This window comes from Saccopteryx leptura, chromosome 7, assembly GCF_036850995.1.
Source record: "Saccopteryx leptura isolate mSacLep1 chromosome 7, mSacLep1_pri_phased_curated, whole genome shotgun sequence".
Taxonomy (NCBI): domain Eukaryota; kingdom Metazoa; phylum Chordata; class Mammalia; order Chiroptera; family Emballonuridae; genus Saccopteryx; species Saccopteryx leptura.
This window is the reverse complement of record NC_089509.1, coordinates 103,133,217-103,158,201: the sequence shown is the minus strand read 5'-3', so window position 1 is coordinate 103,158,201 and position 24,985 is coordinate 103,133,217. Positions and strand designations below refer to the sequence as shown.

Sequence of the window (24,985 nt, the reverse complement as noted above, 5' to 3'; positions counted from 1 at the left end):
TCCACAAAGGAACCATTACTGCCTGCCCTCTTGGCAGGGCAGTGAACTTGTATAGGTGGACAGAGGGTAGAGGCAGGGTGGCAATGATCACCTGTCCAAGTGCCTAGATATCTATATTGACAAAATAAAATACTCAGTTTAAAGAAAAAAATGTTTTTATAAAAACAGAAGCATGTTTTATTTCAATCCTGTTGAGGGAAAGGGATGAAAAACACAAAATGAGGGGAAGGGTCGGTCTCTTTATACACACATGACATTAGGATCAACTACAAGGAATAATACCCATTTCCATCCCTCCCCTGAAACTCTTTATGTGGGGTCCAAGGCCAGCTGAAAATAGATGGAACAAGAATTAAGACACTATCGGCACAGTAATATGCCCAATGCACCGCGAGATGGAGAGAAGAGAATTTCCTATGGGCCTCAGCTGCTTCCCCAGTGGAGGGGGAGTAAGAAAACTTTGGCTCAGCAGGAAGGTGGTTGGCAAAAACCAGGGTTACCCTAGCTGAACTCTCCAGATACAAACTATGGGCTGAAGGGAGTCAAGACATCTATCCAGTCCATGCTCTTTCTGCTTCTCCAGGACCTCTTCTCTTCAGGCTTAAGATTACTAAGAGCTGGCTATGTTCTCTTCAGTTTGGAAGGCAGGGGAATAAGTGCTTAGCCTACCCTTCCTATATCTAGGCTACTTAATTACAACTTCTTGGCTCTAAAGAGACAGAAGCCAACTAACAAGGCCGGCTCCCTTTGTGAAAGTCGGCTTGAAAGAGCCCTTGTGTTGGCAAAACTGCCTCTGCAAAGATTTCTCTGAGCTTGCCTCTTATAGACCCCTCAAACTTGTTCAGAGACACCTTCAACTGTGTAAATGTGAACAGGATATACTTGGTCTCTCTCTAGAATTCGATTAATAATCCCATCTGTGATTGGAGATGGCGATAAGAGAGAGCAGGTGTTGGTAGAAGGAAGGACTGGATTGTGAACAGAGTCACCTAAAGCTCCAGGAAGGGGGATCCTCTAACACAATATGAACAGTGAAAAATCTTTTAGTGGCAACCCTGTAATTCCCATAGACCAAAAGGGAATGTGTCAAAAGAAAAAGAAAAACAAAGACTGAGTGGACTAAGAGGACTCAGTCCCCTATCTTAAATCTGAATAAAATTAATTCAGCTAATACTGCTTCAAGTACAATCATGAAGACAGCTGGAGCTGCAGAAATTCAAACTATAACAAAGAATAGGACCAAGTAGCCTATCATCTTAATCCCAGGCACCTCCCTTTTAAAAGTCTTCCAGAAAATATCTTTGAGGACTTGAATTGAAGGTGAGATCCAATGCCGTCTCTCCTCCCTCAATACAATACCCTACAGGACAGCCTGATGAATTAAGACGTCTGTTTTAAGTTTAACTGGAGGAAAATGAAAAGGGGGAAAGCACTGAGATTTGAAAAAGCTAGCAGCTGAAGCCAAAAACAGGGTTAAGGTCTTCGTGGCATCCAGAACGAAGGGTAGAAGACCGGGAAGGGAAAGAGGCGGTGGGCTCCTGCTGTCCTTTGGCATTATCCCTTTCCCGTGCCTCCCATTCCTCCCAACAGTTCATGCAGCTATTGGCCTGCTAGAGGGGGTGTAATGCCCAGACCAACTTTTTATTGAGCTTATGCAGCTAACAGACTTGTAAACAGTGCCAGTCGACAAAGTTTTGCTGAGTATTACAGCTTGTGTCCACTAAACACATCTCTCTCTATCATTAAACAACAAAAAATACCAAAGTAAACAAATATTGAGAGAGAGAAAGAAGAGACACATCTTGAGTCTTCCAGGAAGGCAAAATAAAAAATGCCACATGGCTTGGTCCCAGGCGTTCACCATGTCTAGAGTGCTGCCATCACCACTGCCTCCTCTCCCTGCCAGCGGCTAGGTAGAGGTGGGGGAGAAGGGTTGTCTTGGGCATGCTGCAAATACAGCATTTGCTGGTGTTGACACCCTCCTGGGGCTGTGGTGGCAGACTGCTGTCAGGAGCCCATTTCCTGGGAGTAGCAGGAGGAGCCCAGGTCCTCAAGGCAGCCTGAAATGGCAGCTCACACACCTCAGTTGGGGTACCTTGCCCCTTTTCTCCAGTGCAGTTCAGCAGTGAAGTTGTCTATTCCTGGTCAGCAATAAAACCTGAGCTGTTTTCCTTGAAGGTTCCCCCTTCCTTCCCCAACTTGTGGGAGTCCTGGGAGGGTCGGGGAGGATCACTGAGGGGGCAGGGGGATACCCCGGGGATCCGTGACCTGGCCCTCTTGCAGGTTCTTCACCAGTTGTGCAAGCCAGCGTTTCGTTGTGGTGTCGTCTTTTAGCACCTGGGCAAAGGTTGTGTCCTTCAGCTGGTCAGGGAGACACTGCCTGAGTGCTTCACGTGCCCTACATCAGAAACAAACAAACCAACCAGGGAGACCAACAAATAAACCCACAGAGGACAGGGAAGAGTTCCTTTCTTAGACATAAATATACAGAATCCTGGGAATCTATGGCTCTTGTCAAATTACTTCTAAAAACCATTAAAATTCTTTAAAGCTTCTATTAGGCAAGGCACAGGCTTAGAGATCTCCAGGACCTGTAGCCTGTACACATTTTCAGAGATGCCCCAATATAGAACTTCATGACAAAGGAAAATGGAATAAAATGGTACAATAGTTCAATTCAAACTACTTTCTGATTTATTATAGTAAATATTGCCAATATACTCATATCAGAAATATATGGGTTATATCGTAAATGAAACATTTCCAAAATCAGTACATTAACAGGGAGTATCATAGTATGACAAATTAATCGACTTAAATTCTAAATCAGTATAAATTTGTGTCTTCCCAAAAACTGCTTCAGTTTATAGTTAAAATCCTTAATAAGAGATGATCAAAAAACAAAACTATGGTAGCAAAATTATCAGATGAATTTTTTCATGTTTCATTTTCTTTAAAAGACGACCAGCAGAAAGTCAAATCTGAAAACCTCAAAAAGGTGACTGTTAACTACAGGAGTGGGCAAAAGTAGGTTAAATTAGCAGCCATCATTACCTAAAAGATAAATCACAAGTAAGGATACAAAATAACAATAAGAAGATAATACAAATAAATAATAGTTAATAAATAATAATAAAATAAATTTTTAAGAACTCACAACTATAAACCTACTTTTGCCAATCCCTGTATAAGGTGGTTTTAAGCAGTTACAATTCTGTACAAGTAGAATTTCAAATAAACACATTTTCAAACTTTGGTGAAAATACAAACCACTGAAGAACAGGACAAAATAGTCAAAGAAATAGCTAGGGCTTAAATAACCTCAGTGGCGGGAGTTCACATTAAATCAAGTTATTCTCATTCCTGGGAACACAAAAATCACCCCATTATGTGGTCTAGGAGAATCTTAGTAAGTGGCTTTCAGCATTAATTATGGATTTACAAAGCCAAAGGTCAAATACTTCTAAAATGCATTATACCTACAATGAATGATTTCTGGCAAAAACATTATAAGCATAGGGAGATTAAATAATTAGCTCAAGGACTTTACAGGAATCAAGCAGAGAATTGAAAATACATCAAGAGCCCTTTGGGCTGTGTTCCCTTCTTAAGAGATCTTTGAAAATATTCTTCTCTTTCTGATCACCTAGAATAGCAATGAAAACCTCAAGTCACAGGATGTGATTTGAGTCCCCTAAGTTTCCCTGGGAACTATCTGAACTCTCTGGAATTTTAGAGTAGAGTACAGAGTTATAGTGGGGAAATAAAATTCTGATGGAATTTTTTAAATTCAGCACTTCAGATTTTGAAAGAAATTTATCAAGTTCTATCTCAAACAAACTAAACATAGTTATATCGCTTCCCTGTCCTAAAGATATAGAAGCTATGCCATGAGATGAAGCAACCATTCACAAGAGTATTTCCCCAAAGTCCTATAAATCCTGTAAATGTTTACCTGGGATTATCTGAGAGTCGAAGGTAACACCTCACTACATGCTTCAGCAGACGGGCGGAAGGCTCTTTGGATAGCTGTAGGACCATCTTGCCCTGTTTCCCCCAAAATGGGGTGGGGTAGGAAAAAAATAAAAAGCAAAACAAAATAATCCTAGTTGATGTTAGAGATCAGATATTGCGAGAATCATTACCCAAGGTTCCAGGGTTGTTATTTCCAGTGGAATGACTGAAGTTACACAGTTGCTCAGTGTCCATTGCAAAGGGACTATAAGCTGTGTGGTCAGTACTACTGCAAAGAGGGTAAATAAAAGAACTTACCAAGATCATGGCAACATGGGAGAAACGTTCATATGTCTGACATATATAAGCCAAACCGGTGTCATCTAAGAGGATCTTTTGGAGGATGAATGTGGCAACCTGGAGTAAAACAAAATTAAGGAGTCTAAAACATCACTCAGACTTATCTTCTAGCTGTCAATTCATCTCCCAGGAAGAACCATGAACCAGAAAATTAAGTAGAGACCGTCACATTATATACATCTTACTTGGTAAATGTACAGTACAAAAAAAAAAAATATTACCCTACTGAACACTTACTATCTGCCAGAATTTTTCCTAAAGGCATAAAATACGCCTTACTTTATTTTCATAAGCCTATGAGGTAGGTACTATTGTTATTCTCATTTTATTTATATCAGATTCTTAAAAGGAGAAACTATCTCAGTTATTGAATAATTACTATGTGTCAGGTATAACTGATAATCAATAACTTGCCAGGTTAAGATCCCAAGTGACAAAGCTATTAAGTTGCAGAGTTGAGATCCAAAACTAGTCTGAATACAGAGACTCTTCTCTTTTCCATGGGCCAAGATGATTTTAGAGATTCAGTTCTGCCCCATCTTTTCCAAATGAGGGAAGGCTTTTCCTAGTCTCAAAAGACCTTTAAGAAATAAGATTTTAAAGAATCCCTTAGAAAATCGTTCCAACAATAGTAGAGAATATCCTCAACTTAAGCTTGTTTAACTCTTATACAGAAGGAATTTAAAAACTACTAGTTTAATTCAAGTCGAACCGTTACTACAATGATTCTCTTCTTTGGCTGCTCATCAGAACCAACTGTGGGAATTATTTAATTTTACTATTTTGCTGGGATAAAATAGTTGGCTAATAATGGCTCCCAAAGATATGCAGGTCCTAATCACCAAACACTGTGAATGATACCTAATATGGCAAAAGGGACTTGACAGATATGATTAATCTTGGGGGGAGATAGTCATCCTGGATTATCCAGGCATGCCTTAAATGTAATCACAAGTGTTCTTGTAAGAGTGAAACTCAACCACAGAGGGGAAGGCAAAGTGAAAGAAGCAAAAGAGTGACTGAACATGCTATAGTGTTGGCTTTGAAGATGGAAGAGGGGGGCATGAGTCAGAGTGCAATTCTAGACAAGGCAAAGAAAGTGACTCTCCTTAGGGCATCCAGAAAGAATGTTACAGACACGCTGACTTTTTTTTGCTTGGTGAAAATGACTTACAATTTTTGCCTTGCAGAGCTATAGAGAATCAATTTGTGTTATTTTAAGCCACCAAACCTGTAGCAATTTTATTATGGCAGCAATAGCAAACTAATAAAAACATATACACAATAAAAAGTTTAAAGTGTACAAAATGCACTAATCTTAAGTGTATCTTGCAGAATTTTTACCTATGCACACATTTATGAACCACAACGAGACTAAAATATAGAATATTTATTTCCAGCACTCCAGCAGATTCCCTGTGTCTTTTCTCAGTCAATATTCTTCCTGGAGAGGTTACCACTATTCTGACTTATCCCCATTGACTGGTTTTGCCTGTTGTTGAATTTCACATAAATGGAATCATATAGTATAAACTCATGTGTCTGGCTCCTTTTGCTCAACAAAATGCCTATAAAGTCATCTATGTTGCATTTATCAGCAGTTCATTCTTGCCAATTACTGTGTAGTTTATTTTGTGACTACATTACAATTTATTTTATGAGTAAAACTGCTATAAACATTCTGTACATGTGTTGATGTACGTAAAAGCTCTTTTCTCTTGGAATGTTCCTAAGAGTGGGACAGCTGGGTCACGGAATAGGCTTATGTTTATAGTGGATACTGCCAAACAGCTTTCCAAAATAATTATCCTGTACACCATGAAAAAGTAGCTCAAGAACCAACACAATGTAGAATCTAATTAAGTTAAAAGCACATACTGTTTTAGAAAGTTCACTTCCAGATTCCATAATACGCAAACACAAAGGGATAATTTCTGTTGTCAATAAAAAGTTGATTACTTCCTGCTCATCTGTTTTCACCAGAGCCCCTAAAGAAAATATGGACAAACAAAAGGTATTTCATTTAGGCTTTCCAATTAAAATGAACTTTGTATCGTTCACCCAGATAGCTGTGAAACTTAAATAACACAGAACACAAACTATGGTTTATTATGTCATAGAATCAAGAGTCATACCCAGGTTAAAAAAAAAAATGAAGAAAAGCACAGGTTGACTGTTACCGGTCACCATGAAAAGAGCAGGAACCTAAAGGAACCAAGTTTGGTCCATCATAGAGTTAGCAGCAGTTTAACTATCTAAAGTACTTTTTTTTTAATCACTCTTGGTCGACAATCATATGATAATTATCACTATCCATTCTCTATTTATTTTAGATAACAGAAATCTATATCAGTATTAAAGCATATTCCTACATAGCCAAGAAAGGGTGTCAGTCTGAATCCTACCTCACAATACATATAAAATAAACATTACTTCCTGATTATTAATTGCCCCTCTTTCCTCAAAGAAGACAAACATTGTGGGTATATCCAAATAAGAAACACACATACACCCACCCCTGTATTCTAACCCTGGTTCCACAACAGTTTACCCAAGTTTGATAAAGTTACCTTCTCTTTGTAGGCCTATTTATCTATAAAATGATAGTTGGAACAAATGATTTATTTTTTTTTAAATTATTATTTTTTAAATATTGACTTTGGCCAGAGAGGAAAGGGGAGGGGGGGGGAGGGAGGGAGAGAAGGAGAGAGAGAGAGGGAGAAAGAGAACATCAATCTGTTCCTGTATGTGCCCTGACCAAGGATCAAACTGGCAACCTCTGCACTTTGGGCCCATGCTCCAACCCAGTGGTCCCCAACCTTTTTTGGGCCACGGACTGGTTTAATGTCAGAAAATATTTTCACGGATTGGCCTTTAGGGTGGGACAGATAAATGTATCCCGTGACCGAGACAAGCGTCAAGAGTGTGTCTTAGACGAATGTAACAGAGGGAATCTGGTCATTAAAAAAAAATAAAACATTATTCAAACTTAAATAAAAATAAAACAAAAAAAAAACCCCACGAAAATAATATGTTATTTATTCTTTCTCAACAGACCAGTACCAAATGGCCCACGGACCGCTACTGGTCCGCGGCCCAGGGGTTGGGAACAACTGCAACAAAGCTACCCAGCCAGGGCACAAATGATTTCTAAATTTATCCCAATTCTGCCTGACCTGTGGTGGCACAGTAGATAAAGCGTTGACCTGGAAATGCTGAGGTCGCTGGTTCGAAACCCTGGGCTTGCCTGGCCAAGGCACATATGGGAGTTGATGCTTCCAGCTCCTCCCCACCTTCTCTTTCTCTCTCCCCCTCTCTCTCTCCCTCTCCCTTTCTCTCTCCTCTCTAAAATGAGTAAATAAAATTTAATTAAAAAAAAAATTTATCCCAATTCTATTATTTTGTTGGTCTCTTGATATGGTAAATCATACTGACTTATTTTTGAAAGGTGAACCAGAATGTACTTCCAGGATAAATCTCACTTGGTCATGATGATCTCTTTTTATATACTGCTAGATTTCATTTGTTATCATTTTGATAATTTCTGCATCTCTGTTGTAAGGGATATCGGCACATAGCTTTCTTTTCTTATAATGTCTTTTTCTGGTTTTATTATCATAGTAATGCTGATCTCACCAAGAGTTTAAAAGCCTACTCTCTGTGTTCTGGAAAAGTTTTTGCAGAATTGGTATTATCTATTCTTTTTTTTTTTTTTTTAATTTTTTTATTTTATTTTATTTATTCATTTTTAGAGAGGAGAGAGAGAGAGGAGAGAGACGGGGGGAGGAGCTGGAAGCATCAACTCCCATATGTGCCTTAACCAGGCAAGCCCAGGGTTTTGAACCGGCGACCTCAGCATTTCCAGGTCAACGCTTTATCCACTGCGCCACCACAGGTCAGGCATATTCTTTAAATTTTGATAGAATTTACTAGTAAAGCAATCTGGGTCTGGAGTTTTCAAAGTTGGAAGGTTTTTACCTACAAAAATAGCTAATAGATATAAGACTACTGAGTTTACCTTTCTTTCTTTTCTGGTATTTTTCAATAGTGAGAAGCTGGGGGTGGCAGACAGAGAGACTCCTGCATGTACCCGACCAGGATCCACCCGTCATGCCTACTAGGGGGCATGCTCTGCCCGTCTAGGGCATTGCTCTGCTACAACCTGAGCCATTCTAGTGCCTGAGGCAGAGGTCATGGAGCCATCCTCAGCACCTGGGCCAAGTATGCTCCCATGGAACCTTAGCTGTGGGAGCGGAAGAGAGAGATAGAGAGAAAGGAGAGGGGGAGGGGTGGAGAAGCAGATGGGCACTTCTCTTGTGTGCCCTGGCCGGGAATCGAACCCGGGACTTTTACACGCCAGGCCGATGCTCTACCACTGAGCCAACCGGCCAGGGCCAAGTTCATCTTTATTTCTTGAGTGTGCTTTGGCAGACTGAATATTTCAAAGAATTTGTTCATTTCATCTAAGTTGTCAAATTTATGAGTATAAAGTTATTATTCCCTTATTATCTTGGTAATGTCTGTAGAGTCTGTTATTACATACCCTGTTTCATTCCTGATATTTGTAATCTGTGCCTTCCTTTTTCCCCTCAGTTTGTCTGGTTAGAAGTTTATTAATTTTATTATAATATTTTCCAATAAAAAATTGGGAGTAGGTGAAATGAATAAGGATGGTCAAAAGGAATACAGTTCCAGTTACTAAATAAATAAGTTCTGGGGGATGTATTCTACAGCATGGTGACTGTAGCAAAAATATTCAATTGTGTATTTGAAAGTTAAGAGAATAAACCTTAAAAGTTCTCATAAAAATAATGTAACTGTGTGGAGATGGAGGTTAACTAAATCTCTTGTGGTGATCAATTTCCAATATATACATGTATCAAATCATATTGTATAAAACTAATACAATGTTATATGTAAATTATATTTTGATTTTTAAAAAAAAAAAATAAGCCTTTGGTTTGATTGATTTTTTTTTTTTATGCATTTTAAGAGAGGAGAGGGAGAGACAGAGGAGAGACAGAAGGGGGGGAGGAGCTGGAAGCATCAACTCCCATATGTGCCTTGACCAGGCAAGCCCAGGGTTTCGAACTGGCGACCTCAGAATTTCCAGGTCAACGCTTTATCCACTGCGCCACCACAGGTCAGGTGGTTTCATTGATTTTTATCTATTGTTTATTTATTTTTTTAATTTTACCTACTGAACTACCGGTTTATTTAATTTTATTTATTCATTTTAGAAAGGAGAGAGAGAGGGAGAGAGAGGAGAGAGATAGAGAGAGAAGGGGGGAGGAGCAGGAAGCATCAACTCCCATTATGTGCCTTGACCAGGCAAGCCCAGGGTTTCGAACCGGTTTATCTATTGTTTTTCTACTCTCATTTTCCCTGATGTCTATTCTTTTTTTTTTTTAATTTATTGATTGATTTTATTTATTTTACTTTATTTTTTTCTTTACAGGGACTGAGAGAAAGAGTCAGAGAGAGGGATATAGGCAAAGACAGACAGGAACAGAGAGAGATGAGAAGCATCAATCATCAGTTTTTCGTTGTGACACCTTAGTTGTTCATTGATTGCTTTCTCATATGTGCCTTGACCGCGGGCCTTCAGCAGACCGAGTAACCCCTTGCTTGAGCCAGTGACCTTGGGTCCAAGCTGGTGAGCATTTTTTATTTTGCTCAAGCCAGATGAACCTGCGCTCAAGCCGGCAACCTCGGGGTCTAGAACCTGGGTCCTTCCGCATCCCAGTCCAACGCTCTATCCCCTGCGCCACCGCCTGGTCAGGCCTGATGTCTATTCTTTATTTCCGTCCTTTTGTTTGCTTTGGTCTAATTGGCTCCTTTTTCTTGTTTCTTAAAAAGAAAGCTTAAGATATTTGATTAATGACCTCTCTTCTTTTCCAGTATAAGTATTTAATGCTACCAATTTCTCTCTGAGCCCTGCTTTAGCTTCACTGTACAAATTTTGATATGCTGTTTTCATTTTTATTCAGTTTCAAGTATTTTCTAATTTCTCTTATGTATTATTTCATTTATATTCAAACTTGTCTGATAACTCTTGAACTCTAAGCAAAAAGTCTAGGTCCAAATATTCACCTTCTGCTTATTCTCTCAACTGACTTGGGGAAACTGAGTTTCAGAATATGTATGTAAGGATGAATGAACAACTGGCTTAATATTTTCCAAGTTTTTTATTCACCCCTCTACTGTTAACTTTATCCTACCATCTCATATCTGAATCATCCAGCCTCAATAGTAAAAAACCCAAAAGAAATAGCATGACTTGAATCAGAATTAAAAATATAAATGTTTTCTTTTGGCTGGAATCATGTTGTTTTAAATCCTACATGAAAATCTGTATAGCTTAAAAGCAAAAAAGAATATACTGGAAAAAGTTTCTAATTAGAGTAACACTTGGGCGATTAATAATAACATTTATTTGAAGTATAAGAAGTAATAGTTACTCCTTAAAAGTAGAATAAACCAGACTATGCAGTGGCGCAGTGGACAGAGCATTGGACCAGTACATGCATGGAAAACCCACGTTCAAAACCCTGAGGTCGGCCCTGGCTGGTTGGCTCAGTGGTAGAGCGTCGGCCTGGCGTGTGGGGGACCCGGGTTCGATTCCCAGCCAGGGCACATAGGAGAAGCACCCATTTGCTTCTCCACCCCCCCCTCCTTCCTCTCTGTCTCTCTCTTCCCCTCCCGCAGCCAAGGCTCCATTGGAGCAAAGATGGCCCGGGCGCTGGGGATGGCTCCTTGGCCCCAGGCACTAGAGTGGCTCTGGTCGCGGCAGAGCGACGCCCCGGAGGGGCAGAGCATCGCCCCCTGGTGGGCAGAGCGTGGCCCCTGGTGGGCGTGCCGGGTGGATCCCGGTCGGGTGCATGCGGAGTCTGTCTGACTGTCTCTCCCCGTTTCCAGCTTCAGAAAAAAAAAAAATACAAAACAAAACAAAAAAACCCCTGAGGTCGACAGCTTAAGCATGGGTTCACCAGCTTGAGCACCAGGTCGCTGGCTTGAGCGTGGGATCAAAGACATGACCCCATGGTCACTGGCTTGAGCCCAAAGGTCGCTGGCTTGAGCAAGGGTCACTCACTCTGCTGTAGCGCCCTGGTCAAGGCACATATGAGAAAGCAGTCAATGAATAACTCAGGAGCCACAACAAAGAACTGATGCAACCTGTGGTGGCGCAGTGGATCAAGCGTCAACCTGGAATGCTGAGGTCACTGGTTCAAAACCCTGGGCTTTCTTGGTCAAGGCACATACGGAAGTTGATGATTCCTGCTCCTCACCCCCTTCCTTCCCTCTCTCCCCCCCTCTCTCTCTTCTCTAAAATGAATAAATAAAAATAATTAAAAAACAAAAACAAAAAACTGATGCTTCTCATCTCTCACTCTTCCTGTCTGTCCCTATCTGTCCTTCTGACTCTTCTGTCAATAAAAAAAAAAGTAGAATGAAATGTCTCAGAAATGTATCCTAAAAATACTATACAGTACTTTTAAATTATACTTTCTGAGTCATAATTTATAACCATAGGCATGTGAACACAGACTAAACATGAAAATAATAATCTAACAAAATAGCTTATATAATCAATGTTCTTATTGTTTAGTTAGTACATAAGCAAAACTATGAGAACATAATTGAAAACAGAAAAGATAATTGGAAAAAAAGCTTGTATGTATTTACATTTCACATATCCAAAAGTAGTTCTTTACTATCCAGGAGGCTGAGATCTGAAATAGCTGATATATTATTTTCTTAAGTAAAAATGTATTTTGGGCACATTTCCCATAGTAAATATACATGGAAACATTAACTTGAGTATGCAAAAATTTAGGTGAAATAGAAGGTAGACTCTTAGAGTTAAGAAAGAACAATATAGAAGACAAAATAAAACAGAATTCAAATTCTTATTCCTAGAATTATAGTCTTTATCTGTTGACTGAAGTTCTTGTTTTTTATTCTCCCTATAATTCCAGTAAACATTTATATAATATGCTGAATTTAATTCTAAATGTTGGGCCTTACTAACACTCAGAATGGTACCTGGTAAGAGCCATCATGTTCCTGATACTCATTTATTAGGGAAAAAACAGACTTAATCTCAAAGACAAAAACAATTGGTGAACAAAAGCTGTAAAAGACTGGACAAAACACCCAAGTGAAGACCACTTTTATAAATTAGTACTTCAGGCTTTCCATACAACCCTAATGACTCACCAATAACTCCAAGACTGGTTAGTCGAAGATATTCAAAGGGACGCGTTTTGCTGACAGTGTGCAAAAAGGGGTACAAAAAAAGTGGGATGTGTGCTGCAAGAAATGCTGACCTGGAAGAAAAAAATAATCAGTCAGAGCCCAGGATTAACTTCTAAGGATTATAAACATTCAGATTTCCAGATGGTTCATTTTGTAAGGCTTATAACCTAGACTGACCAAGAAATCTTTTTTTAAAAAAGCATTTGATGTATTTTTTTAATTTTTATTTATTCATTTTAGAGAGGAGGGAGGGAGGGAGAGAGAGAGAGAGAAAGGGGGGAGGAGCAGGAAGCATCAACTCCCATATATGCCTCGACCAGACAAGTGCAGGGTCCCGAACCGGCAACCTCAGTGTTCCCAGGTCGATGCTCCATCCACTGCACCACCAGAGGTCAGGCTGACCAAGAAATCTTTAGGAAAGACTATTACTGGTCATTAGCCTAGACCAGAGGCTTTCAACTGGGGCGATTTTGCCCCTCAGGGACATGTGGCAATGTTTGGAGATATTTTTGGTTGTTACAACTGAGGCGGTGCTGTTGGCATCCAGTAGACGGGCTGCTAAACATCGTACAATGCACAGGACAGCCCTCTCCGACCCCCTCTTCCACCACAAAGTCTTATCATCTCAAAACACCAATGGTGTCAAGATTAAAAAACCCTAATGCAGGCTGACAGTTAAGAGAATACATGATTTCCATCATATCAGCACCAAGTACCTTAAAAACTGAAAATAGCCAACTACAGATCTTATTTATTTATTTTATATTTTTCTGAAGTGAGAAGCAGGGAGGCAGAAAGACTCTATGGGCGCCTGACCGGGATCTACTCGGCATGCCCACTAGGGGGTGATGCTCTGCCCAGCTGGGCTGTCGCTCTGTTGCAACCAGAGCCATTCTAGCACCTGAGGCAGAGGCCATGGAACTATCCTCCGTGCCTGGGGCCAACTTTGCTCCAATGGAAGCTTAGCTGCTGGAGGGCAAGAGACAGATAGAGAGAAAGGAGAGGAGGAAGGGTGGAGAAGCAGATGGACGCTTCTCCTATATACCCTGGCCAGGAATCGAACCCAGGACTTCCACACACAGGGCAGATGCTCTACCACTAAGCTAAGTGGCCAGGGCCAGCCAACTACAGATTTTTAAAAAATTGATCATAAAATGCAATCAAGTGTCCATGAGATTCTCCTAGATGCCTTCTCTCACTTAATTTATAGCTGAATAACAATATTCACAGGTATAGCCAGACAAAACCTTATAAACCAAGACAACAAGGCAGCCATTATCAGGTTGATCTGCTATCCTTAAATGTATACTCTTTGTTTTTGTTAAGAGAATTTCAGATATGCTAAATATTCTATAAACATTTTAATCTTCAACTAATACCAGGCAACTAATATAAAATCAATCTATTACTTTATATCATTTATAATTAAATTTTGTAGGACAGCTAATACCCCCAATTTTCATTTTTTAGTGAGAGGAGGGGAAGCAGAGACAGACTCCTGCATGTGTCCTGACGAGGATCAACCTGGTAAGCCAACGTGGGGCAAGGTTCTGCCCATCTGGGGCCTCTGCTCTGTTGCAACTGGAGCCATCTCTTAGCGCCCGAGGTGGAGGCCATGGAACCAATCTCAGCACCCAAGGCCAACTCGTCAAGCCAATCGAGCCATGGCTACGAGAAGAGAAGAGAAAGAGGGAGGGAGGGAGAGAGAGAAGGGGGAGGGGTGTAGAAGCAGATGGTCGCTTTTCCTGTGTGCCCTGACCAGAAATCAAACCTGGGACATCCACAGCCTGGCTAATGCTCTACCACTGAACAACTGGCCAGGGCCCTAACACCACTCCCCCCACCTCAATTTTTTTTTTGACAGAGACAGTGAGAGAGTCAGAGAGAGGGACAGATAGGGACAGACAGACAGGAAGGAATAGAAATGAGAACAATCAATTCTTCATTGCAGCACCTTATTTGTTCATTGACGGGGGAGGGGGGGAGGACTACAGCAGAGTGAGTGATCTCTTGCTCAAGCTAGCAACCTTTGGGCTCAAGCCAGCAACCATGGAGTCATGTTTATGATCCCATGCTCAAGACAGTGACCCTGCACTCAAACTGATGAGCCCGTGTTCAAGCTGGAGACCTTGGGGTTTCGAACCTGGGTCCTCTGCGTTCCAGTCTGACATTCTGTCCACTGCACCACTGCCTGGTCAGGCTAACACCCCAAATTTTTAACACTCAAAGTAGTTTTGCATTTTTCTTAAGTGCTTAAAAATAATTGTCTTAGTAACTTCTCTAAAGCTCCTAGAAGGCCAGTGCCATCTGAGCACTCAGATTTTATAAGGAAACTTGACAGAGGAAAGACTTTAATAAGATGACTATTGAGTATCTTAGGGCCATAAAAGCCACAATGTAGATTCCTGAACAAGACTTCTCTTTCTTTTTTTTTTTTTCTTTTCTTTTTTACAGGGACAGAGAGAGTCAGAGAGAGGAATAGACAGACAGGAATGAAGAGAGATGAGAAGCATCAATCATCAGTTTTTCGTTGCAACACCTTAGTTGTTCATTGATTGCTCTCTCATATGTGCCTTGACTGTGGGCCTTCAGCAGACCGAGTAACCCCTTGCTGGAGCCAGCGACCTTGGGTCCAAGCTGGTGAGCTTTTTGCTCAAGCCAGATGAGCCCACGCTCAAGCTAGCGACCTCGGGGTCTCAAACCTGGGTCGTTCCGCATCCCAGTCCAACGCTCAATCCACTGCGCCACCGCCTGGTCAGGCCAGGACTTCCCTTTCAACTTGCATATTAATTCTCAACTTTTACAGAGACGGTCTAGAATCCTGTGTTAAGATTCTGATGTCTAACTTGGGATTGGTGGAAAATATGTTGGGTTGATATATTTACTAATGCCACATACTGCCTCATACATGGCATAGTGATGCTTACCATGGATTCAGAAGTGACTATATGCTTGATCTTTCTGGAGATGTGTATACCAATGCTTTAAAATTCATTGCTATGAACAGTAAAAAGTATATGAGACAATGGATATCATTCAACCTTAAAAAGGAAAGGAATTCAGATATATGCTACAATATGGATAAAACTTAGAACATTACATTAAATAAGTCAATCACAAGAAGACAAATATTGCATGATTCCACCTATGTGAGGTGCTCAGAGTGGTCAAAATCAGAGACAGAAAGTATAATGGTGCTGACAGGGACTGGAGGAATAAACAGTTATTATTTAATGGATATAGAGTTTTAGCTTTATGAGACTGACGGGCTGCCTGCTGTGCTCAGAGGGCCGCTGTAGAGTGTTAGCTTTAAAAGATGACCAGTTACAGAGATGGATGATGGTGATGGTCAAACATTATAAATGTATATAACTACTACTAAACTGCACATTTAAAAATGGTTAAAATGATAAATTTTATGTTATGTATATTTTACTACAATAAAAAAGTTAATTATAAAAGAACATGTTAAATAATATTATACTGGCCCTGGCTGGTTGGCTCAGCGGTGGAGCGTCGGCCTGGCGTGCAGAAGTCCCGGGTTCGATTCCCGGCCGGGGCACACAGGAGAGGCGCCCGTCTGCTTCTCCACCCCTCCCCCTCTCCTTCCTCTCTGTCTCTCTCTTCCCCTCCCGCAGCTGAGGCTCCACTGGAGCAAAGATGGCCCAGGCGCTGGGGATGGCTCCTTGGCCTCTGCCCCAGGCGCTGGAGTGGCTCTGGTTGCGACAGAGCGATGCCCTGGAGGGGCGGAGCATCGCCCCCTGGTGGGCGTGCCGGCTGGGTCCTGGTCAGGCGCATGCGGGAGTCTGTCTGACTGTCTCGCCCTGTTTCCAGCTTCAGAAAAAATACAAAAAAAAAAAAAATTATACTGTTACTACATTAAAATTTAGTAAATTAGAGACCAGAAATTCTTCAGGAAAAAAAACCCAAAAGGTAAATGTGGATCCTGAAGAACCACACCCCCACACATGGACTCTTATTATATGCTCCTCCTGTCATCATTCAGAAAAAGCTAAAGGCCACATTCAGTACAAACTACCCCGAACAAACTCACTCAAAGCACTTACCTGGTTTCTGGGTGTGATGCCACACACTGCAGTAATGCCAGAGCATTGCAAACTCTGTTAGACTGATGTGCTGTCAAGGTAGGTGGGTTGATAGATGGATAAATATTTACAATTTCCTAAAAAATGGAAACCAGCATCAGATGAACAAAGAAAACATTATAAAATTAAGTGCCATATTAAAGCAAAACACTTCTTAAAAACCCTCTTTATTCCACATATCCTATAAGAACTGAATTTAGATTTTGATAAATTCAAAAATATACTCCTATCCTTCATCAGAAACATACTTGATCAAGACTATCTGTGACATTTCTACATGTCTCTGGGAAGATTTCTATTGAGGCAACTGTGGTCACTGATACATTTTTTATATCCTGCATTTGTTGAGGCTTTCACTTTTGAGAAACTCTTACATTTAGAATCTCTCCTTTTGTCAACACCCTACTTCAAGTTATTGTGATGACGTAGCTGGCCAGAAAATGTTAGTAAATCAACCAGTGACTTATAAAGAAGTTGGAATTTGGTTAGGTAGCAACTGCAAAAAAAACATGGATATGCAGTGAATATATATATCAAAAGGTGATATATATATCACCTTGAATATAATTTTATTTTAATTGTAAAAATTTTACATAGAAAATATTCCAATACAGATGATATATTATAGAATTGTGCAACTGAAACCTGTATAATTTTATTAGCCAAAGTCACCCAAATAAATTCAATAAAAATTTTTAAGAAAGAAAAAAAATATTCCAGTAAGAGAGATTAAATTCTTGGCTACACGCAGTAGGGACAGAATGTGAAATGACAACAGATTTGAAAAACTAACCTAAATATTCAGTATTTTTAGCCTGACAGGCGGTGGTGCAGTGGATAGAGCGTCGGACTGGGATGCGGAGGACCCAGGTTCGAGACCCCAAGGTCTCCAGCTTGAGCACGGGCTCATCTGGTTTGAGCAAAACTCACCAGCTTGAACCCAAGGTTGCTGGCTTGAGTAAGGGGTTACTTGGTCTGCTATAGCCCCATGGTCAAGGCACATATGAGAAAGCAATCAATGAACAACTAAGGTGTCACAACGAAAAACAAATGATTGATGCTTCTCATCTCTCTCCATTCCTGTTTGTCTGTCCCTATCTATCCCTCTGTCTCTGTAAAAAAAAAAAAAAATTCAGTATTTTAGACAATACTTTAAAGGATGATCATTCCCTAGACTACACCTTATCTTATTCCCCACCAATGACCATTCTGGCAGAAATAAATTTTAGTTATTTAGTCTTTAATGTACAAATGTACCCACCTTTAATCCTACAACAATCTTTAACATTTTCTTTCCCCAGCATATACCTTGCAGTTCTTACACCTGCTTTCTACCTTCTTGCCACTGTCATGTAGTCCTGTAGTACTCCTAAAGCTGCATTTCTCAGTGTATTCTTAGACCACCTGCATCAGAATCACCTGAGAGCAGGGGATGTGCTTGTTAAAAATACAGATTTTAATCTCAGCCTAAATAAACCAAATCTCTTGGGTAGAATCCAAGAATCTATATTTTTTAATTTTTAATTTTAATTTTAATTTATTCATTTTAGAGAGGAGAGGGAGAGACAGAGGGAGACAGAGAGAGGAGAGACAGAGAGAGAGAAGTGGGGGAGGAGCTGGAAGCATCAACTCCCATATGTGCCTTGACCAGGCAAACCCAGGGTTTCAAACCAGCGACCTCAGCATCTCCAGGTCGACGCTTTATCCACTGCGCCACCACAGGTCAGGCCCAAATCTATATTTTAACAAGCACTTTAGGCATTTCTAAAACAGATTCTTGCAAATGCCAACGTTTAAAGACTCATCTTACTAATGTCTTCAAAATTTTTGGGGCAAAGGCAGAGAATTACAAGTGTTATATACAGAACTGAACTACATATCACATGGATATATACCCACCTGTAAAAGTGCCGCAATAGTACCAAACGAATGCCACAGCATGGGTGCGAGGTCAGGAACAGATTCTCGCTTCTTACTTAGCTCCAGCAAAGCATTTTCTCTTGTCTCAGGACTGGACAGCTCGTTGATCCACTGGTAGATCTTTTCTCTATCCACTTGAGCCAGTGCAGTAGGCACAGGCTTCAAATGAAAACAAGAAAGTAAACAAGTGAGCTTCATTAGAGTCAAACCAAGTCTTGTTCTGCAGTAGTACTTTAGAGGGAATATACTTTTCATAAATACCAGAGAAATTTTTCTAAATATATATACTTGAATAAACTAGTCAAATTTATCAAAATTTAAAATGCACATACCCTTTAATAATTCCATCTTTACGAATTTATCATATAGGTATACGTGGGCTGCACTGAAGATATACCAAGATATTTACTGTCACACTGTTTTAAAAGCAGGAAACTTGATGCCTGACAAGGTGGTTGCGCAGTGGATAGAGTGCTGACCTGGAAAGCTGAGGACCCAGGTTCAAAACCCAGAGGTTGCCGGCTTTAGTGAGGGTTCATCTGGCCTGAGTGTGAAATCATAGACATGAACCCATGGTCGCTGGCTTGAGGAAGGGGTCACTGGCTCAGCTGAAGCCCGCAGGTCAAGTTGTGTATGAGCAAGCAATGAACAACTAAAGTGCCACAACAACAAAGTTGATACTTCTCATCTCTCTCCCTTCCCCACTATCTCTCTCTCTCTCTCTTTTTTTTTTTTTTTTGTGGCAGAGACAGAGAGTCAGAGAGAGGGACAGATAAGGACAGACAGGAAGGGAGAGAGATGAGAAGCATCAATCATCAATTCTTCGTTGTGGCACTTTTTAGTTGTTCATTGATTGCTTTCTCGTATGTGCCTTGACTGTGGGGCTACAGCAGACCGAGTGACCCCTTGCTCGAGCCAGAGACCTTGGGCTCAAGCTGGCGACCTCGGGGTCTCAAACCCGGGTCTTGCGCATCCCAGTCTGATGCTCTATCCACTGCGCCCCTGCCTGGTCAGGCAGATTTCTTGTTTTGGTTGTGTTTTTTTAGCAAGAGAGAGAGTGGGCCTGAACAGGCGGTGGCGCAGTGGATAAAGTGTCGGACTGGGATGCGCAGGACCAGAGTTTGAGACCCCGAGGTTGCCAGCTTGAGCGCGGCTCATCTGGCTTGAGCAAAGAGTTCACCAGCTTGGACCCAAGGTCACTAGCTTGAGCAAGGGGTCACTCGGTCTGCTGTAGCCCCCCCCCCCCCCCCCCCCGTCAAGGCACATATGAGAAAGCAATCAATGAACAACTAAGGTGTCGTAATGAAGAATTGATGATTGATGCTTTTCATCTCTCTCCCTTCCTGTCTGTCCTTATCTGTCCCTCTCTCTGACTCTCTTTCTTTCCCTGTAAAAAAAAAAAAAGAAACTTAAAATAATGCCAGAGGGAAATAATAAATTAGCATAATTATCCTATCTTTATAAAGTAAGGGCCAGAATGTCCTTCAGAATAACTTTTTCAAAATGGAAGTGAACAAGCAAAGAGAAGTTAGGCAATCTGCTTAAAACTTCAACAGCAGAAGGGAGGAGAGTGTTTGAATTAGATCAGTCCGAGTACACAAGGTTCCTTTACTTGACAAAGAGGAGGGCATCTGGGAGTCCAGCACAGCTTCAACAGAAAGATATAAAATAACTAATGATGCTAGCGTTTAGCTGCAAAGTGATGGAAAAACAAGGGCTTATAGATGTTAGTTTAGCACTGCCAATGAATTTCAGTATGGGAAAAAAATATTTTAAAATTGATTTTAGAAAGAGGAGGTAGAGAAAAAATGGGAGTTGGGAGGAATGGGAAGCATCAACTTGTTTCTCCTATGTGCCTTGACCAGGGAACCCGAGGATCTCAAACCAGTGACCCCAGCAATTCAGGTAGATGCTTTATCCACTGTGCCACCACAGGTCAGGCAGTGAAGAAAAAAATTTTTAAATGCACGTCTAATGTATTTCCTAGCAGGGGTCCCCAAACTTTTTACACAGGGGGCCAGTTCACTGTCCCACAGACCGTTGGAGGGCCACCACATACAGTGCTCCTCTCACTGACCACCAATGAAAGAGGTGCCCCTTCCAGAAGTGCAGCAGGGGGGCCGGATAAATGGCCTCAGGGGGCCGCAGTTTGGGGACGCCTGTCCTAAGGTTTACCTTTGGTTGTTTTAAATCACTAACAAAACATTCATTACAGAAGAGCCACAGTACCGGAAGATTTGTAGTTATATTAATCTCAAGCAACCTCTGAGGCCCATAACAAAGTGATCTTTTACTCTTAAGAGTACCAAGGCTGGGCCCTGGCCGGTTGGCTCAGTGGTAGAGTGTCGGCCTGGCGTGTGGGGGACCCAGGTTCGATTCCCGGCCAGGGCACATAGGAGAAGCGCCCATTTGCTTCTCCACCCCCCCCCCTCCTTCCTCTCTGTCTCTCTCTTCCCCTCCCATAGCCAAGGCTCCATTGGAGCAAAGATGGCCCGGGTGCTGGGGATGGCTCCTTGGCCTCTGCCCCAGGCACTAGAGTGGCTCTGGTCTCCACTGAGCGACCCCCCAGAGGGGCAGAGCGTCGCCCCCTGGTGGCAGAGCATCACCCCTGGTGGGCGTGCAGGGTGGATCCCGGTAGGGCGCATGAGGGAGTCTGTCTGACTGTCTCTCCCCGTTTCCAGCTTCAGAAAAATACAAAAAAAAAAAAAGAGTACCAAGGCTGGCCTGACAAGGCAGTGGAGCAGTGGATAGAGCATCAGACTGGGATGTGGAGGACCCAGGTTCGAGACCCTGAGGTTGCCAACTTGAGCACCGGCTCATCTGGTTTGAGCAAGGCTCACCAGCTTGAGCCCAAGGTCGCTGTCTCGAGCAAAGGGTCACTTGGTCTGCTGTAGCCCCCCCCCCCCCCCCCCCCCCGGTCAAGGCACATATGAGAAAGCAATCAACGAATAACTAAGGAGCTGCAACGAAGAATTGATGTTTCTCATCTCTCTCCCTTTCTGTCTGTCTGTCTGTATCTGTCCCTTTCTCTGACTCTCTCTGTCTCTGCCACACAGCACACACACAAAAAGTACCAAGGCTGAATCTGGGAGCAAGTTATTTAACCAGTGAGTGAATCTCCTAGCCAATCACTGAGCACTTTGCTATTCTTATTTAATCTTTAGATAATCCTGTGTTGTATGTATGTATGTATGTACGCCCTTATTTGTGAAACAAATTACTTTCAACAGTGGCAATAATGGAGATGTTAGGATGCATTTTATAGAGAATGACAAAAGTCTACTATCCTGTACATTTCTAACATAATAAAATACTATTCAAGTGTTAAAATTTGTTAACTTTCCAAATTATCACAAATTCTCCCTCTTGTGAATGACATCCTGCATTTACATGTGACCATATTCTCCTTTGATAGTAATGTCTCCCTAGCTGAGTGATGACTTACCTGTTATTTTTTTTTAAAAGATACACACAAATATAAAGTTCCATCATTAGGCAAAAAGTAAGCATGTTCTCAAGTGGCTTAATTATTGCAGGCTTTATTGCATATATTATTCTAGAGCATGACAAACACCATTACTGTCCCTTTACCCAGATCAGAATAATACAGGCAGTTTAGTCTAATGGAACGCACAAAAGATTGGGAAAGAGGCTACTCAACTTTTCTATGCTTCCTAGTAACCAAATATTTATTCTAGTGAATGAGTGGTGCAAGGGAACTTGCCAGAACTTTTGTGTAGTCCAAACTGCATAACAGGTCTAAGAGTATCTAAAAGTTCAAATTTAAATACATGTTAGAGTCCTGCAAATTTAACAGAAGAAACATGAATTCAGTATTTACTCTAATAAACCACAGCTTTCATGGCTGTTCAAAAGATGCATTAGGGAGCTAGTGAAAATAAAAGGAACTGATTAGGTATAAGATTTGGGGAGGCACAGGGAAAAGAGCAGCTTGGTGTCAAAGTATGGAGAAGACACTACTAGATTTTGAGATGGACAGACAAGCCAACCTTAGAAGAATCCTTTGTTTAACCTGCCCCCACCCCCTATCAGCAGCAACCTCATCTTTTTTTTAAAAATTCATGTTAGAGAGGAGAGAGAGAGAAGGAAAGAGAGAGAGAGGGAAAGAGAGAGAGAGAAGGAAAATAGGAGCAGGAAGAATAAACCCTCATATGTGCCTTGACCAGGCAAGCCCAGGGTTTCAAAGGGTGACCTCAGCATTCCAGGTCAATGCTTTATCCATCGCGCCACAGGTCAGGCAGCAACCTCATCTTAACATGCTTCTTCCAAATTTGAAGCTTTATCCACTGTGCTACCACAGGTCAGGCAGCAACCTCAATTTGACTGCTTCTTCAAAATAGTGCACATAATTAGGGATCCCCTCCAAAAAAGCTAAAAACGGGGAACACTGAGAGATAAATAAAAGGTACCTCTCCACTTTGAAGAGTTACAAACACCTTAGAAACATGGTGACACAAGGCAGAGATGCCACTGGATCTAGAAATGAGTTTGGGCTCAATCACACTATGCTCACTTTTTATACTTAAAGATAATTTTTTGGTTCTCTATTTGGTACTTGTGTCATTTTGCCTCATAATGCAATTTCAGTATGTTACTTTCTCCTTAGTCACTTCACTTTGGTGAAACAGAAAAAGTGGAATGGGCACTTAGAAAAGTGTGCTCAAATCATATGATCCTGTTTTTCTATTATGGCTAAGTGTTCTCAGTAGTCACCTCCTTCATCTACACCCCTCATTCAGTCAAGTATCCCAGCCCTTATTTGGTGCCAGGATCAGGGGTAACCATGTAAACAGGACCCACATGACAGCCCCTTCAGTCCTCAAGAGGGAGTCAGACAACAAGCAAGTGAATGAATATAAAAATTACAAATTAGAATCAGTACCGTAAGGGTTATTACTTTAACAGAGAAAAGTCAGGGGATACAGAACTACTTTTAAAAGGATGGTAGGGGAGGCCAATTCTAGGGAGTTTCAGGCAGAGACCTGAGGGAAAAGGAGCCAGTGATGCCCACCTGGTGTGTGTGTGTGTGTGTGTGTGTGTGTGTGTGTGTGTACCCGTAAGAGGCAGGAGTAGGGCGGGTATTCCAGGAATGGAGATTAGAAAGTGCACCTTGGAGTGGAAAAGTGTTCTAGAAGGTATGGCAGAAGGGATGCACAGCGGCCAGTGTAACTGCAGCCTACCGAGTAAGTGACATAAAAGGAAACTGTAAAAGTGGGTAAGAACCAAGGAGGGCCTTGTCTGTCATGGCAATGAGTCTGGATTTTCTCTAAATGCAATGGGAAAACACAGGATTACTTTAGACAGGTGAATTACACGATCTGTTTCTGAAACACCACGCAGATAAAACGAGATGTGTGGGGAAAGGTTTTAGACGCATTTAGCCTAAATGGGCATTGTTATGCCCATCCAGTCAGGCATAACAACTCTTCACTTCTCTGGGTCTCCGACTTGCCATCTGTAAAGCATGTGGTTTGAGCCAGAAGCCATTCCCTTCCCGCGGCGCCGTGCCCAGGCAGTGAGTTTGAGAACCCTGGGCCCTGGCAGATCGCTCACGGGATTCCCCTCAAGCCCGCCGACGCCCTGGGTGCAACTGGCATCCGGAAACTGTCGGTCTGCGCAGGGAATCAATGAATGGTCTGTCCGGGCCGCGAGGTGCTCCAGGCGCCGAACCAGGCCCCGGGGCCGGAAAACAACGCGAAACGCCGCGCGAGAAGCCACGAGAGCCGGCCGGCGAGGAAAGCGGGGACGGGCTCCATCACGGCCGGGGCGCGGCGAAGAGAGGGGGACAGGGGCCTCGTGGGTTGAGGTCTGGAGCTGGACTGCGGGCTAGCAGAGGAGGCCGAGACGCAGGGCTGAGGCGGGGTTCTAGGCCCAGGCCGGGCGGCCTAGCCACTTACCGCAGCCGTCGCCAGACTGTGCATGTTGGGAGCGGCCGCCGCTCTATTCCCACTGCCGGACGTGCCCCACTCACGTCCCCACTTCAGCACCTCTGCCGCCCAAGATGAAGAGCCGCCGCAGCCGCCATCCGCCTTCGACTCGCTCCGCCCCTTCGCAGCCCTATAACCTTACACCGCTGGCCCCACCCACACAACCTCTTCCCGCCTCCTAGCCCCAAAGTATGTCCTTGGCCTTTTAAGATTCAGGATCTAAAGGACATCCACCACCTGTTAGTCCCCGCATCCCCTGAGAGGTATTCCCAGAGCGGGGCGTGAACTCCGACCCTACTGGAAGCCAGTGAAGGGCGGGAAAAGCCGAGTTCAGGAGGACATGTAATGCGCATGTCCCATAGAGCTGAGTAAAAAGGAAACGGTAGAAGTCGAAAGTGCGTGAAGGGGGAAATGCGCATGCGTACTACCGTCAGGATG

The 24,985-nt window shown here is 42.2% G+C and overlaps 1 protein-coding gene across 3 annotated transcripts; it reads right to left on the bottom strand.

Moving 5' to 3' along the window:
• Window positions 1-153: 153 nt before the first annotated feature.
• CNOT9 (CCR4-NOT transcription complex subunit 9) lies at window positions 154-24,929 on the bottom strand. Of its 3 annotated transcripts, XM_066345391.1 has the most exons (9): window positions 24,518-24,929; window positions 18,579-18,758; window positions 16,641-16,756; window positions 12,535-12,644; window positions 6,193-6,302; window positions 4,273-4,371; window positions 3,956-4,047; window positions 2,253-2,398; window positions 154-1,360 (listed from the first exon to the last, which is right to left on the bottom strand). In XM_066345391.1, the coding sequence occupies exons 1-9, from the start codon at window positions 24,539-24,541 to the stop codon at window positions 1,278-1,280; spliced, it is 960 nt and encodes a 319-aa protein (XP_066201488.1). In that variant the 5' UTR covers window positions 24,542-24,929; the 3' UTR covers window positions 154-1,277. The 3 variants fall into 3 exon arrangements, with proteins under 3 accessions (XP_066201488.1, XP_066201486.1, XP_066201487.1); XM_066345389.1 differs by having other exon boundaries at window positions 154-2,398; window positions 24,518-24,928; XM_066345390.1 differs by lacking the exons at window positions 154-1,360; window positions 2,253-2,398 and adding an exon at window positions 2,413-3,054.
• Window positions 24,930-24,985: the final 56 nt, after the last annotated feature.

Excerpts from the sequence above, each read along its gene's own strand:
- CNOT9 (XM_066345391.1), bottom strand. The coding sequence starts at position 24,541 with ATGCACAGTCTGGCGACGGCTGCG. Across the intron at positions 6,303-12,534 it reads AACCAGTCTTGGAGTTATTG|GGGCTCTGGTGAAAACAGAT; the intron begins GTGAGTCATTAG and ends TATTTTCTTTAG. Across the intron at positions 4,372-6,192 it reads GAAGTGAACTTTCTAAAACA|GTTGCCACATTCATCCTCCA; the intron begins GTATGTGCTTTT and ends GTTTTACTCCAG.